The sequence below is a fragment of the Symphalangus syndactylus genome, chromosome 4, assembly GCF_028878055.3.
Source record: "Symphalangus syndactylus isolate Jambi chromosome 4, NHGRI_mSymSyn1-v2.1_pri, whole genome shotgun sequence".
In the NCBI taxonomy this organism is placed as follows: Eukaryota; Metazoa; Chordata; class Mammalia; order Primates; family Hylobatidae; genus Symphalangus; species Symphalangus syndactylus.
The window spans coordinates 95,595,358-95,609,732 of record NC_072426.2 but is presented as its reverse complement, the minus strand read 5'-3'; the positions used below and the strand labels follow the sequence as shown (position 1 = coordinate 95,609,732).

Here is a 14,375-nt window from a genome sequence, read left to right as displayed (position 1 = left end):
TCACTAGGGAGTGCCAGATAGTGGGTGCAGGACAGTGGGTGCAGCGCACCGTGCACGAGCCGAAGCAGGGCGAGGCATTGCCTCACTCGGGAAGCACAAGGGGTCAGGGAGTTCCCTTTCCTAGTCAAAGAAAGGGGTGACAGACGGCACCTGGAAAATCGGGTCACTCCCACCCGAATACTGCGCTTTTCCGACGGGCTTAAAAAACGGCATACCAGGAGATTATATCCCGCATCTGGCTCGGAGGGTTCTACGCCCACAGAGTCTCACTGATTGCTAGCACAGCAGTCTGAGATTAATCTGCAAGGCGGCAGCGAGGCTGGAGGAGGGGCGCCCGCCATTGCCCAGGCTTGATTAGGTAAACAAAGCAGCCAGGAAGCTAGAACTGGGTGGAGCCCACCACAGCTCAAGAAAGCCTGCCTGCCTCTGTAGACTCCACATCCGGGGGCAGGGCACAGACAAACAAAAAGACAGCAGTAATCTCTGCAGACTTAAATGTCCCTGTCTGACAGCTTTCAAGAGAGTAGTGGTTCTCCCAGCACACAGCTGGAGATCTGAGAACAGGCGGACTGCCTCCTCAAGTGGGTCCCTGACCCCCGAGCAGCCTAACTGGGAGGCACCCCCCAGTAGGGGCAGACTGACACCTCACACGGCCGGGTACTCCTCTGAGACAAAACTTCCAGAGGAACGATCAGGCAGCAGCATTTGTGGTTCACGAAAATCCGCTGTTCTGCAGCCACCGCTGCTGACACCCAGCCAAACAGGGTCTGGAGTGGACCTCTAGCAAACTCCAACAGACCTGCAGCTGAGGGTCCTGTCTGTTAGAAGGAAAACTAACAAACAGAAAGGACATCCACACCAAAAACCCATCTGTACATCACCATCATCAAAGACCAAAAGTAGATAAAACCACAAAAATGGGGAAAAAACAGAGCAGAAAAACTGGAAACTCTAAAAAGCAGAGCACCTCTCCTCCTCCAAAGGAACACAGTTCCTCACCAGCAACGGAACAAAGCTGGATGGAGAATGACTTTGACGAGTTGAGAGAAGAAGGCTTCAGACGATCAAACTACTCCGAATTACAGGAGGAAATTCAAGCCAAAGGCAAAGAAGTTAAAAACTTTGAAAAAGAATTAGACGAATGTATAACTAGAATAACCAATACAGAGAAGTGCTTAAAGGAGCTGATGGAGCTGAAAGCCAAGGCTCGAGAACTACGTGAAGAATGCGGAAGCCTCAGGAGCCGATGTGATCAACTGGAAGAAAGGGTATCAGTGATGGAAGACGAAGTGAATGAAATGAAACAAGAAGGGAAGTCTAGAGAAAAAAAGAATAAAAAGAAACGAACAAAGCCTCCAAGAAATATGAGACTATGTGAAAAGACCAAATCTATGTCTGATTGGTGTACCTGAAAGTGACAGGGAGAATGGAACCAAGTTGGAAAACACTCTGCAGGATATTATCCAGGAGAACTTTCCCAATCCAGCAAGGCAGGCCAACATTCAGATTCAGGAAATACAGAGAACGCCACAAAGATACTCCTTGAGAAGAGCAACTCCAAGACACATAATTGTCAGATTCACCAAAGTTGAAATGAAGGAAAAAATGTTAAGAGCAGCCAGAGAAAAAGGTCAGGTTACCCACAAAGGGAAACCCATCAGAATAACGGCGGATCTCTCGGCAGAAACTCTACAAGCTGGAAGAGAGTAGGGGCCAATATTCAACATTCTTAAAGAAAAGAATTTTCAACCCAGAATTTCATATCCAGCCAAACTAAGCTTCATAAGTGAAGGAGAAATAAAATACTTTACAGACAAGCAAATGCTGAGAGATTTTGTCACCACCAGGCCTGCCCTAAAAGAGCTCCTGAAGGAAGCACTAAACATGGAAAGGAACAACCGGTACCAGCCACTGCAAAATCATGCCAAATTGTAAAGACCATCAAGGCTAGGAAGAAACTGCATCAACTAATGAGCAAAATAACCAGCTAACATCATAATGACAGGATCAAATTCACACATAACAATATTAACTTTAAATGTAAATGGACTAAATGCTCCAATTAAATGACACAGACTGGCAAATTGGATAAAGAGTCAAGACCCATCAGTGTGCTGTATTCAGGAAACCGATCTCACGCGCAGAGACACACATAGACTCCAAATAAAAGGATGGAGGAAGATCTACCAAGCAAATGGAAAACAAAAAAAGGCAGGGGTTGGCCGGGCACGGTGGCTCACGCTTGTAATCCCAGCACTTTGGGAGGCTGAGGTGGGCGATCACGAAGTCAGGAGATCGAGACCACGGTGAAACCCCGTCTCTACTAAAAATACAAAAAATTAGCCGGGCGTGGTGGTGGGCACCTGTAGTCCCAGCTACTTGGAGAGGCTGAGGCAGGAGAATGGCATGAACCTGGGAGGCAGAGCTTGCAGTGAGCCGAGATTGCGCCACTGCACTCCAGCCTGGGCGACAGAGCAAGACTCCATCTCAAAAAAAAAAAAAAAGGCAGGGGTTGCAATCCTAGTCTCTGATAAAACACACTTTAAACCAACAAAGATCAAAAGAGACAAAGAAGGCCATTACATAATGGTAAAGGGATCAATTCAACAAGAAGAGCTAACTATCCTAAATATATATGCACCCAATACAGGAGCACCCAGATTCATAAAGCAAGTCCTGAGTGACCTACAAAGAGACTTAGACTCCCACACAATAATAATGGGAGACTTTAACACCCCACTGTCAACATTAGACAGATCAACGAGACAGAAAGTTAACAAGGATATCCAGGAATTGAACTCAGCTCTGCACCAAGCAGACCTAATAGACATCTACAGAACTCTCCACCCCAAATCAACAGAATATACATTTTTTTCAACACCACACCACACCTATTCCAAAATTGACCACATAGTTGGAACTAAAGCTCTCCTCAGCAAATGTAAAAGAACAGAAATTATAACAAACTGTCTCTCAGACCACAGTGCAATCAAACTAGAACTCAGGATTAAGAAACTCACTCAAAACCGCTCAACTACATGGAAACTGAACAACCTGCTCCTGAATGACTATTGGGTACATAAGGAAATGAAGGCAGAAATAAAGATGTTCTTTGAAACCAATGAGAACAAAGACACAACATACCAGAATCTCTGGGACACATTCAAAGCAGTGTGTAGAGGGAAATTTATAGCACTAAATGCCCACAAGAGAAAGCAGGAAAGATCCAAAATCGACACCCTAACATCACAATTAAAAGAACTAGAAAAGCAAGAGCAAACACATTCAAAAGCTAGCAGGAGGCAAGAAATAACTAAAATCAGAGCAGAACTGAAGGAAATAGAGACACAAAAAACCCTTCAAAAAATTAATGAATCCAGGAGCTGGTTTTTTGAAAGGATCAACAAAATTGATAGACAGCTAGCAAGACTAATAAAGAAGAAAAGAGAGAAGAATCAAATAGACGCAATAAAAAATGATAAAGGGGATATCACCACCAATCCCACAGAAATACAAACTATCATCAGAGAATACTACAAACACCTCTATGCAAATATACTAGAAAATCTAGAAGAAATGGATAAATTCCTCGACACATACACCCTCCCAAGACTAAACCAGGAAGAAGTTGAATCTCTGAATAGACCAATAATAGGCTCTGAAATTGTGGCAATAATCAATAGCTTACCAACCATAAAGAGTCCAGGACCAGATGGATTCATAGCCGAATTCTACCAGAGGTACAAGGAGGAACTGGTACCATTCCTTCTGAAACCATTCCAATCAATAGAAAAAGAGGGAATCCTCCCTAACACATTTTATGAGGCCAGCATCATCCTGATACCAAAGCCAGGCAGAGACACAACCAAAAAAGAGAATTTTAGACCAATATCCTTGATGAACATTGATGCAAAAATTCTCAATAAAATACTGGCAAACCGAATCCAGCAGCACATCAAAAAGCTTATCCACCATGATCAAGTGGGCTTCATCCCTGGGATGCAGGGCTGGTTCAACATACACAAATCAATAAATGTAATCCAGCATATAAACAGAACCAAAGACAAAAACCACATGATTATCTCAATAGATGCAGAAAACGCCTTTGACAAAATTCAACAACCCTTCATGCTAAAAACTCTCAATAAATTAGGTATTGATGGGACGTATCTCAAAATAATAAGAGCTATCTATGACAAACCCACAGCCAATATCATACTGAATGGGCAAAAACTGGAAGCATTCCCTTTGAAAACTGGCACAAGACAGGGATGCCCTCTCTCACCACTCCTATTCAACATAGTGTTGGAAGTTCTGGCCAGGGCAATCAGGCAGGAGAAGGAAATAAAGGGTATTCAATTAGGAAAAGAGGAAGTCAAATTGTCCCTGTTTGCAGATGACATGATTGTGTATCTAGAAAACCCCATTGTCTCAGCCCAAAATCTCCTTAAGCTGATAAGCAACTTCAGCAAAGTCTCAGGATACAAAATCAATGTACAAAAATCACAAGCATTCTTATACACCAATAACAGACAAACAGAGAGCCAAATCATAAGTGAACTCCCATTCACAACTGCTTCAAAAAGAATAAAATACCTAGGAATCCAACTTACAAGGGACGTGAAGGACCTCTTCAAGGAGAACTACAAACCACTGCTCAATGAAATAAAAGAGGATAGAAACAAATGGAAGAACATTCCAGCTCACGGGTTGGAAGAATCAATATTGTGAAAATGGCCATACTGCCCAAGGTAATTTATAGATTCAATGCCATCCCCATCAAGCTACCAATGACTTTCTTCACAGAATTGGAAAAAACTACTTTAAAGTTCATATGGAACCAAAAAAGAGCCCGCATCGCCAAGTCAGTCCTAAGCCAAAAGAACAAAGCTGGAGGCATCAAGCTACCTGACTTCAAACTATACTACAAGGCTACAGTAACCAAAACAGCATGGTACTGGTACCAAAACAGAGATATAGATCAATGGAACAGAACAGAGCCCTCAGAAATAACACTGCATATCTACAACTATCTGATCTTTGACAAACCTGACAAAAACAAGCAATGGGGAAAGGATTCCCTATTTAATAAATGGTGCTGGGAAAACTGGTTAGCCATATGTAAAAAGCGAAAACTGGATCCCTTCCTTACACCTTATACAAAAATTAATTCAAGATGGATTAAAGACTTACAGGTTAGACCTAAAATCATAAAAACCCTAGAAGAAAACCTAGGCATTACCATTCAGGACATAGGCATGGGCAAGGACTTCATGTCTAAAACACCAAAAGCAATGGCAACAAAAGCCAAAATTGACAAATGGGATCTAATTAAACTAAAGAGCTTCTGCACAGCAAAAGAAACTACCATCAGAGTGAACAGGCAACCTACACAATGGGAGAAAATTTTTGCAACCTACTCATCTGACAAAGGGCTAATATCCAGAATCTACAATGAACTCAAACAAATTTACAAGAAAAAACCAAACAACCCCATCAAAAAGTGGGCGAAGGACATGAACAGACACTTCTCAAAAGAGGACATGTATGCAGCCAAAAAACACATGCAAGAATGCTCATCATCACTGGCCATCAGAGAAATGAAAATCAAAACCACAATGAGACACCATCTCACACCAGTTAGAATGGCCATCATTAAAAAGTCAGGAAACAACAGGTGCTGGAGAGGATGTGGAGAAATAGGAACACTTTTACACTGTTGGTGGGACTGTAAACTAGTTCAACCATTGTGGAAGTCAGTGTGGCGATTCCTCAGGGATCAGAACTAGAAATACCATTTGACCCAGCCATCCCATTACTGGGTATATACCCAAAGGACTATAAATCATGCTGCTATAAAGACACATGCACACGTGTTTATTGCGGCACTATTCACAATAGCAAAGAGTTAGAACCAACCCAAATGTCCAACAACGATAGACTGGATTAAGAAAATGTGGCACATATACACCATGGAATACTATGCAGCCATAAAAAATGATAAGTTCATGTCCTTTGTAGGGACATGGATGAAACTGGAAATCATCATTCTCAGTTAACTATCGCAAGGACAAAAAAACAAACACACATGGACACAGGAAGGGGAACATCACACACCGGGGCCAGTTGTGGGGTACGGGGAGTGGGGAGGGATAGCATTAGGAGATACACCTAATGCTAAATGATGAGTTAATGGGTGCAGCACACCAACATGGCACATGGATACATATGTAACAAACCTGCACATTGTGCGCATGTACCCTAAAACTTAAAGTACAATTAAAAAAAAATGTGTATGTCTTTTATTCCAATTGTTCAAGCCAAAAATTCCGCTTCTGGTAATTATTCCAAGGGGTGTAACTTCAGAAAAGAACACAAAGATTTAGCTACAAGAATGTTCACAAAAGCTGTTTTTTGTTGTTGTTCTTATTTTTTATCCATGTGACAGAACAGGAAGGTAATAAAAGCTGTTCTTAATAGTGAAAATTTGGAAATAGCCTGACAGTTTATTGGCTAAATAAAATCATGGTATATCCCTATGTGGAAAAGCAGCAAGCCATTGGGGGAAAAAAAAAGATACTAGACAAACACAGCAATTGACATAAAAAATGTCCATAAAATATTGGTAGCTGGAGGCTGGGCGTAGTGGCTCATGCCTGTAATCCCAGCACTTTGGAAGGCCGAGGCAGGTGGATTACCTGAGGTCAGGAGTTCGAGACCAGCCTGACAAACATGGTGAAACCTCGTCTCTACTAAAAATACAAAAATTAGCTGGGCATGGTGACACACGCCTGTAATCCCAGATACTTGGGAGGCTGAGGCAGGAGAATCACTTCAACCTGGGAGGCGGAGGTTGCCGTGAGCCGGTATCGCGCCATTGCACTCCAGCCTAAGCAGTAAGAGTGAAATTCCATCTAAAACAAAAAAAAAAGTGTTACTGGCTGGGCGTGGTGGCTCATGTCTATAATCCCAGCACTTAGGCAGGCCGAGGTGGGTGGGTTACCTGAGGTCAGGAGTTCGAGACCAGCCTGGCCAACATAGTAAAACCCTGTTTCTACAAAAATACAAAAATTAGCCAGGCATGGTGGTGGGTGCCTGTAGTCCCAGCAACTCGGGAGGCTGAGGCAAGAGAATCGCTTGAACCTGGGAGGCGGAGGTTGCAGTGAGCCTAGATCGTGCAACTGCACTCCAGCCTGGGTGACAGAGCAACTCTGTCTGTAAAAAAAAAAAAGTGTTCCTGTTAAAAAAGAACTAAGGTAAGCCAGGGTGCAGTGGCTGACACCTGTAATCCCAGTACTTTGGAGGCTGACGCAGGAGGATTGCTTGAACCCAGGAGTTCAAAGCCTGGGCAACATAGCAAGACCTTGTCTCTACAACAAATTAAAAAATTAGCTGGGCGTGGTGGTGTGTGCCTGTAGTTCCAGCTACTTGGGAGGCTGACGTGCGAAGATCACTTGAGCCTGGGAGGTGGGGGCTGCAATGAGCCTTGATCACACCACTGCATTCCAGCCTGGGAGACAGAGTGAGACCCTGCCTCAAAAATTAAAATAAATAAATAAACAAATATATAAAATAATAAAAAAAAAAGAACTGAGGTAAAAACACAAACAAGGGGCCAGGAATGGTGACATACGCCTGTAATCCTAGCACTTTGGAAGGCTGAGGTGAGTGGATCTCTTGGGCTCAGGAGTTTGAGACCAGACTGGGCAACATATCAATTAAAAACATCTCAATTAAAAACAAAAGCGGCCGGGTGCGGTGGCTCAAGCCTGTAATCCTAGCACTTTGGGAGGCTGAGGTGGGCAGATCACGAGGTCAGGAGTTCGAGACCATCCTGGCCAACATAGTGAAACCCTGTCTCTACTAAAAATACAAAAAAATTAGCAGGATGTGGTGGCAGGCGCCTGTAGTCCCAGCTACTCGGGAGGCTGAGGCAGGAGAATGGCGTGAACCCGGGAGGCGGAGCTTGCAGTGAGCCGAGATGGTGCCACTGCACTCCAGCCTGGGGGACAGAGCCAGACTCTGACTCAAAAAACAAACAAACAAAAAACAAAAGCAAAAACAAAAAAAATTAGTGTTACAAGGCCAGTCCACATTAGCCTTAGTGCCAGATAAACACTGTTTGAGACCAGACTGGGCAACATATCAATTAAAAACATCTCAATTAAAAACAAAAGCAAAAACAAAAACAATTGGTGTTACAAGGCCAGTCCACATTAGCCTTAGTGCCAGATAAACACTGTTATGGTCAAATAAGAATTACTGGATAGCTGGCTGGGCGCGGTGGCTCACGCCTGTAATCTTAGCACTTTGGGAGGCTGAGGCAACTGGATCACCTGTGGTCAAGAGTTCAAGACCGGCCTGGCCAATATGGCGAAATGCTGTCTCTACTAAAAATATAAAAATTAGGTGGGCATGGTGGCACATGCCTGTAATCCCAGCTACTTGGGAGGCTGAAGCAGAAGAATTGTTTGAACCTGAGGTGCACAGGCTGCAGTGAACCAAGATTTGCACCACTCACTCCAGCCTGGGCGAAAGAGTGAGACTCCGTCTTCCATCTTAAAAAAAAAAAAAAGGAATTATCAGAGAGCTGTCGAACTAACTGGACCTCTCATTTTGGAAGAAAGTGGGTGTCTAGGGGTGGGGCGGAGGTGGGGGAGGGAATGTGCGTGTGACATGCGGAAGAGGCAGGCGGAAGGTGGGTGTGCATTCTCAGACTCACCTGTGCCCTTCCCAGCAGAGGCTCCACTTCTTTATTATGTTCAATGGCTGTTTCAAAAGACTGAAGGAAATTTGATACAATGGGATCCACCACTTTTTTGTTGGTCTTGTATTTCTCATGAATTATCTTCAGCAGTCCACACTTCTTTACAGTACCTATAAGGGTTAGTTTATTTACCAAGAAATAAAAAATTAGGTTCTCAGATTGGCCAGAGGTTGTAGTTTGGTTAATGAAATTACTGAAACTACTATAGCAATGAAAGATGAGAGGTCCATTTCCCAAAAGGACATCAGTTGTTGGGCTCTTAAGCCTAATTTATAAGGAGAAAAGCTGACTCCCAAACATTATGTAAACCTAATAAACTAAACAGAAGACAGTGAGTGAAAAGGGCTATTGCTTAGACTTCTGTGCATTGCACTCACCATTAAAAGCACCACAGTGATGGCAGATGTTTTTCTTTCGGCACTTGTCAGAGATTTTCTTCTTCAGTCCTCGCTTCTGAAGGTAGGTCAGGCCGGGCCTCTTTAGATAGTCCAGAAACTGCTTCTTCTCCTCTTGGGACAGCATGATATGGCAGCAGGTTTTGCAGATCATCTTTTTCAAATTAAGCAAGACAGATAAAAGCATAAGGGAGAATGAAAAATTATTTTCTTTTAAAAATGCCATCGCCGGCCGGGCGCGGTGGCTCAAGCCTGTAATCCCAGCACTTTGGGAGGCCGAGGTGGGCGGATCACGAGGTCAGGAGATCGAGACCATCCTGGCTAACACAGTGAAACCCCATCTCTACTAAAAATACAAAAAATTAGCCGGACGTGTTGGCAGGCGCCTGTAGTCCCAGCTACTCGGGAGGCTGAGGCAGGAGAATGGCATGAACCCGGGAGGCGGAGCTTGCAGTGAGCCGAGATCGCACCATTGCACTCCCGCCTGGGAGACAGAGCAAGACTCCGTCTCAAAAAAAAAAAAAAAAATGCCATCGCCCTGTCTTGTACCCTTAACCAAGTGACCATACATACAGATCTGAAAATGGCTCTATACTAAGGATATGCAGAGAGGAAGCCTGTGTTCACTAGATTAGCAGTACTCACGGCCAGTAGCCAGACTTTGTTAACTTAAGTTTTTTCTTTGTGCTATTCTGTATTGTTTGAATTACTATTGTTATTTTTTTAACAACAAGTATCTACCATCTTCTCAAGGTAAATAAACAAAATAAATAATTCTTGAGTGATTTAATGTAGTGTGAGATGAAAATATTATGTATTTAGTATAAAAGAGTCCCCTAGATATATCCCCCACCGCTCACAGTCTTAAGTTCATTCCAGTGTCCCTGACCAATCACTCCAGAATTTATGTCTTGGAAATCAGCACCTGTGTGCTTACCTGTAAGATGCCTATGACTGCTCTGAAGTACCCTACATGAAAACACGGCAATTCCAGGTCAATATACCCATAGTGGCCTAGACAGTCAGCCAAGTTTTTCCCACAGGTTTCACATGGACGATCCTTCTCACTCGTACCCTTTGAAAAAAAGCACACCCAATGATCAACACAGACTGCTGGACGGGAAAGTGCCCAGCCATCATGCCCGGCCAGGTGACACAGAATCATTTCTTTTGCTTTTTAAATTTCCTTTCTGAGATCATTTCCCACTGTTTTTCTTTCTTTTCTAATTTTCATGACTCAGAATCAGAATCAGGTTGCTGACTAAAGGCCGGAGTTCTTGACCTAGTCTGGTATGTGCAGGGGGAGTTGAGGAGATGGAAGGAAGCCCCTGCTCCTTTCAATCTGGTAAGTCACCAGTTTTATCAGCAGGGCAAGACACAGGTACCGGGAGGGGTCAGGGGGCCTTACCATCCTATGGTCGAGCACTCCATATAGCAAGGGGGCATGTTGGTTGTCCTGGCTGTACAGGTTCTTACTCACAACTTGGATGTGGGCCTGCTGGCGCATCTCCTCGGGTGACTTCATTCCAAAACAGATGTGGCTTCTGGAACGGGAAGAAAAAGGTGAAAATTACAGCAAAATCTGTGACCAAAAATGTCTATTACATATATAGCCCACCATAACCAACCTATCCTTCCAACTATCTCCACTGGCTTTTCCTACCAGTATTAAATATATTTAACCCTCTCTCATTTTTCCTTCACAAACATCCCTTCATCTTACTGGAATCCAGTTTCTACTCTCACCATCAAAGGAACAATGCTCACCAACGCCACCTAGACAACCTGCCTGCTGCTGAATCCAATAAGAACTTCCTCATTTTACCTCTGCGGCACTGGCAGCACCCTGCCCAATCTTGAAGTGCTTTTCTCTTGGCTTTGTGACACCATATACTCTGAGTTTTCTTCTTCCCTTCTCTGGCTCCTCCATGTACAGTCTCTTTTGAGGTCTTTTCTTCTACTGCTATCCCTTAAATATTGGTGTACTGTACCACCTAGCATTACAACCTTCACCCTCTTATCATCCTACGCATTCTCCTGAGTGATCATGCCACTCACATACATGTTGATGTCTATCAAATCTATCTCTATAGGCCAGCTACTGCTACCCAACTGCACGTCTGCATAGACACCTCCTCCTGGACAGTTCCACCTAGATATCTCATAGGCACTTCAAACCCCACACATTGAAAACAGACCCCAATACTTTTTCTCCCATGTCTGTCCGTTCATTCATTCTTCCAACAAATTGGCTATTTCCTATGTGCCAGGCACCATCCTACAGGCTGAGGATACAGATTAGCGAAGACAGACAAGGTCTTTGCCAACACAGAGCTCACAGGTCAGGGTGGGAAAGACAGACCACAAACAAACAAATATACAAATGCGAACAGATGCAGAACTGATGTAAGCAGCAGAGTCTGAGGAATTACTTTATGTTGCATGGTCACAAAGCCTCTCTGTAAAAGTGACAATCAGAAGGCAGAGCATCTGAAGTAGAGAGAATGACTAGGGCCAGGGTCCTGGAACTGGCACAAGCTTGGCATTTGCAAGGAACCAAATGAAATCAGTATATGCTGGAGCATAGAAAGCTAATGGTACAAGATGAAGTCAGTGAAGCATGCAGGAGCTAAAGCACGAGGGCTTGAGAACTTTGGTAGGGAATTTATTTAAATAACGTAAATGTGGCCGGGTGTGGTGGCTCATGCCTGTAATCCCAGCACTTTGGGAGGCTGAGGTGGGTGGATCATGAGGTCAGGAGATTGACACCATCCTGGCTAACATGGTGAAACCCCGTCTCTACTAAAAATACAAAAAATTTGCTGGGCGTGATGGCACACACAATGGAAAGCTGCTAGAGGAATTTTTTTTTTTCTTCCTGAGACAGAGTCTTGCTCTGTCACCCAGGCTGGAGTGCAGTGGTGCGATCTCAGCTCACTGCAACCTCTGCCTGACAGGTTCAAGTGATTCTCCTGCCTCAGCCTCCCAAGTAGCTGGGGTTACAGCCATGTGCCACTTCACCTAGCTAATTTTTGTATTTTTAGTAGAGATGAAGTTTTACCATATTGGCCAGTCTGGTCTTGAACTTCTGACCTCATGATCTGCCTGCCATGGCCTCCCAAAGTGCTGGGATTACAGACGTGAGCCACCACTCCTGGCCTCTGCTAGAGGATTTTAATTGACAATACCCCTAATCTGCACTTTGACATAAGCACTTGATCTGTTTTGTGAGAACGTATTTTATCTGACTGGGTGCAGGTGTACAGGTGGGTGTGAAGGGCCAGTGTCGATGTGGAGCTACCATATGGGAGGATGCTGCATTCACCTATGTAAGACACCTGTTCTAGTGAATGGCAACCATCCACACAGCTGCCCAAGCAAGGCATTCTGTATATCCGTCTCAAGGTCTCTCGACCTCTAATTCTTTCCACCATGAATCAAGAGATTTTCCAGAAGGAGAACTCTTTTTTTTTTTTTTTTGCTGAGGCAGAGTCTCGCTCTGTCGCCCAGGCTGGAGTGCAGTGGCGCCATCTCGGCTCACTGCAAGCTCCGTCTCCCAGGTTCAGGCCATTCTCCTGCCTCAGCCTCCCGAGTAGCTGGGACTACAGGCGCCTGCTACCACGCCCGGCTAATTTTTTGTATTTCTAGTACAGACGGGGTTTCACCGTGTTAGCCAGGATGGTCTCGATCTTCTGGCCTCGTGATCCGCCCGCCTCGGCCTCCCAAAGTGCTGGGATTACGGGCGTGAGCCACCATGCCCGGCAAAGGAGAACTCTTATCAAGATACTCTCCTGTTGAAAATCCTTCAAAGGTTCCTCACTGCCTGCAAGATGACTTCTTAACACAGCTTCAAGCCTTCTGCTTCCTTCTCATCACCTGTGCTCTCTCCCTCCGGTCTGCTCCTTGAAGAAAACAGTTTGGTCTGCTTTCTTTTTCCTGGACCCATTATGTGCTCTCAAAACCCCCTGGACCTACCCTTGTCATTGCACTTGTCGTACCCAGTGTTGACTTATGTACCTTCTCCAACTAGATTAGGCAGCAAAAGTTTTATTCAGACCGTATCTTTAACGTCCAACACTGGGAATAACGCGCAGTATCCTCCTCAGTGTCTGCTGTAAGAATGATGAATTCACTTTTTTTTTTTTTTTTTGAGACATTGTCTCACTCTGTCACTCAGGCTGGAGTGCAGGAGGTTGCCCACTGCAACCTCTGCTTCCCAGGCTCAAGTGATTTTCCAGCCTCAGCCTCCCGAGTAGCTGGGACCACAAGGGCACGCCACCACGCCGGCTAATTTTTGTATTTTTGATAGAGACGGGGTTTCGCCACGTTGCCCAGGCTAGTCTCAAACTCCTGAGCTCAGGAGATTCACCCGCTTCGGCCTCCCAAAGTGCTGGGATTACAGGAGTAAGCCACGGCGCCCGGCTGGATTCACTTTCTTACTGAGAACTCGAAGAAGGAGCCACCGCCTAATAACGTATTTCTGAAGGCAAAAGCCCGGAATATAGTAGCTTTGTTTCTGACACTGCCATCCGTCGGCCTGTGGTACAGCTTTCTAGTGGGCAACCCCATCCTTTTATTAAGCAACTACTGCCTCCGTTTCAGACGCTCTGCGGCTGACAGAATTAGAGACAGTCCCCGCCCCAGATTGCTCCCCTCGCTGCAGCAGGGGATAGTTCGCTGAAGAACAGGGATCATCGTATGACTTCAGGAGAACGCGAGCTTTGGCCCAGGGTGCACAAATCATTAAGGCTTAGGCCACTCCGACTTCTCCGCCCAAGTCCAGGGACCTCTCGAGGTGCTGAAATCCCCTCAGCCTGGCCAATGCTCTTTGACCAACGCTGGTACTTCTGGGCGCTGGTCACACCTATGGACTACTGGCCCTCCCCTTCCCACTGCACCCCATCTCCGACCCTCCAAGACCCAGGACCGCTAACCTCGGACCCCTTGCCCTATTTCTCAGCCCTTTGGCCACTCTTTCTCCGTCTTACATTTTCTTGGCCACATCCGTCTCCCGGAACTGCTCCTTCACCATGATGACCGCTGCCAGGACGCCTCCTTGGCACTCGGGAGGCCAGATTAGAGAAACGATGCCCCCGGCACCTCCTGGGGCTGCTTCTGGACTCGCCGCTAACACATCTGCGGCATCTTCTCGGCCACCGTAGAGTGTCTCACGTGTCCGCTTCCTCTTCCGCTACTCGCCCGCGCGTCTGTCT

The 14,375-nt window shown here is 45.2% G+C and overlaps 1 protein-coding gene across 2 annotated transcripts in view; it reads right to left on the bottom strand.

Moving 5' to 3' along the window:
- The window catches only part of POLR3A (RNA polymerase III subunit A), a 59,450-nt gene extending 45,075 nt beyond the window's left edge, over positions 1 to 14,375 (bottom strand). The window contains exons 1-5 of one of the 2 annotated variants that reach the window (XM_055275593.2): positions 14,151 to 14,375; positions 10,571 to 10,706; positions 10,100 to 10,237; positions 9,145 to 9,316; positions 8,723 to 8,877 (exon numbers count right to left, since the gene is read on the bottom strand). In XM_055275593.2, the coding sequence (XP_055131568.1) occupies positions 8,723 to 8,877; positions 9,145 to 9,316; positions 10,100 to 10,237; positions 10,571 to 10,706; positions 14,151 to 14,194 (645 nt within the window). In that variant the 5' untranslated portion in view covers positions 14,195 to 14,375. The remainder of the gene's footprint in view (positions 1 to 8,722; positions 8,878 to 9,144; positions 9,317 to 10,099; positions 10,238 to 10,570; positions 10,707 to 14,150) is intronic. The other variant, XM_063637483.1, reaches the window with a different exon arrangement.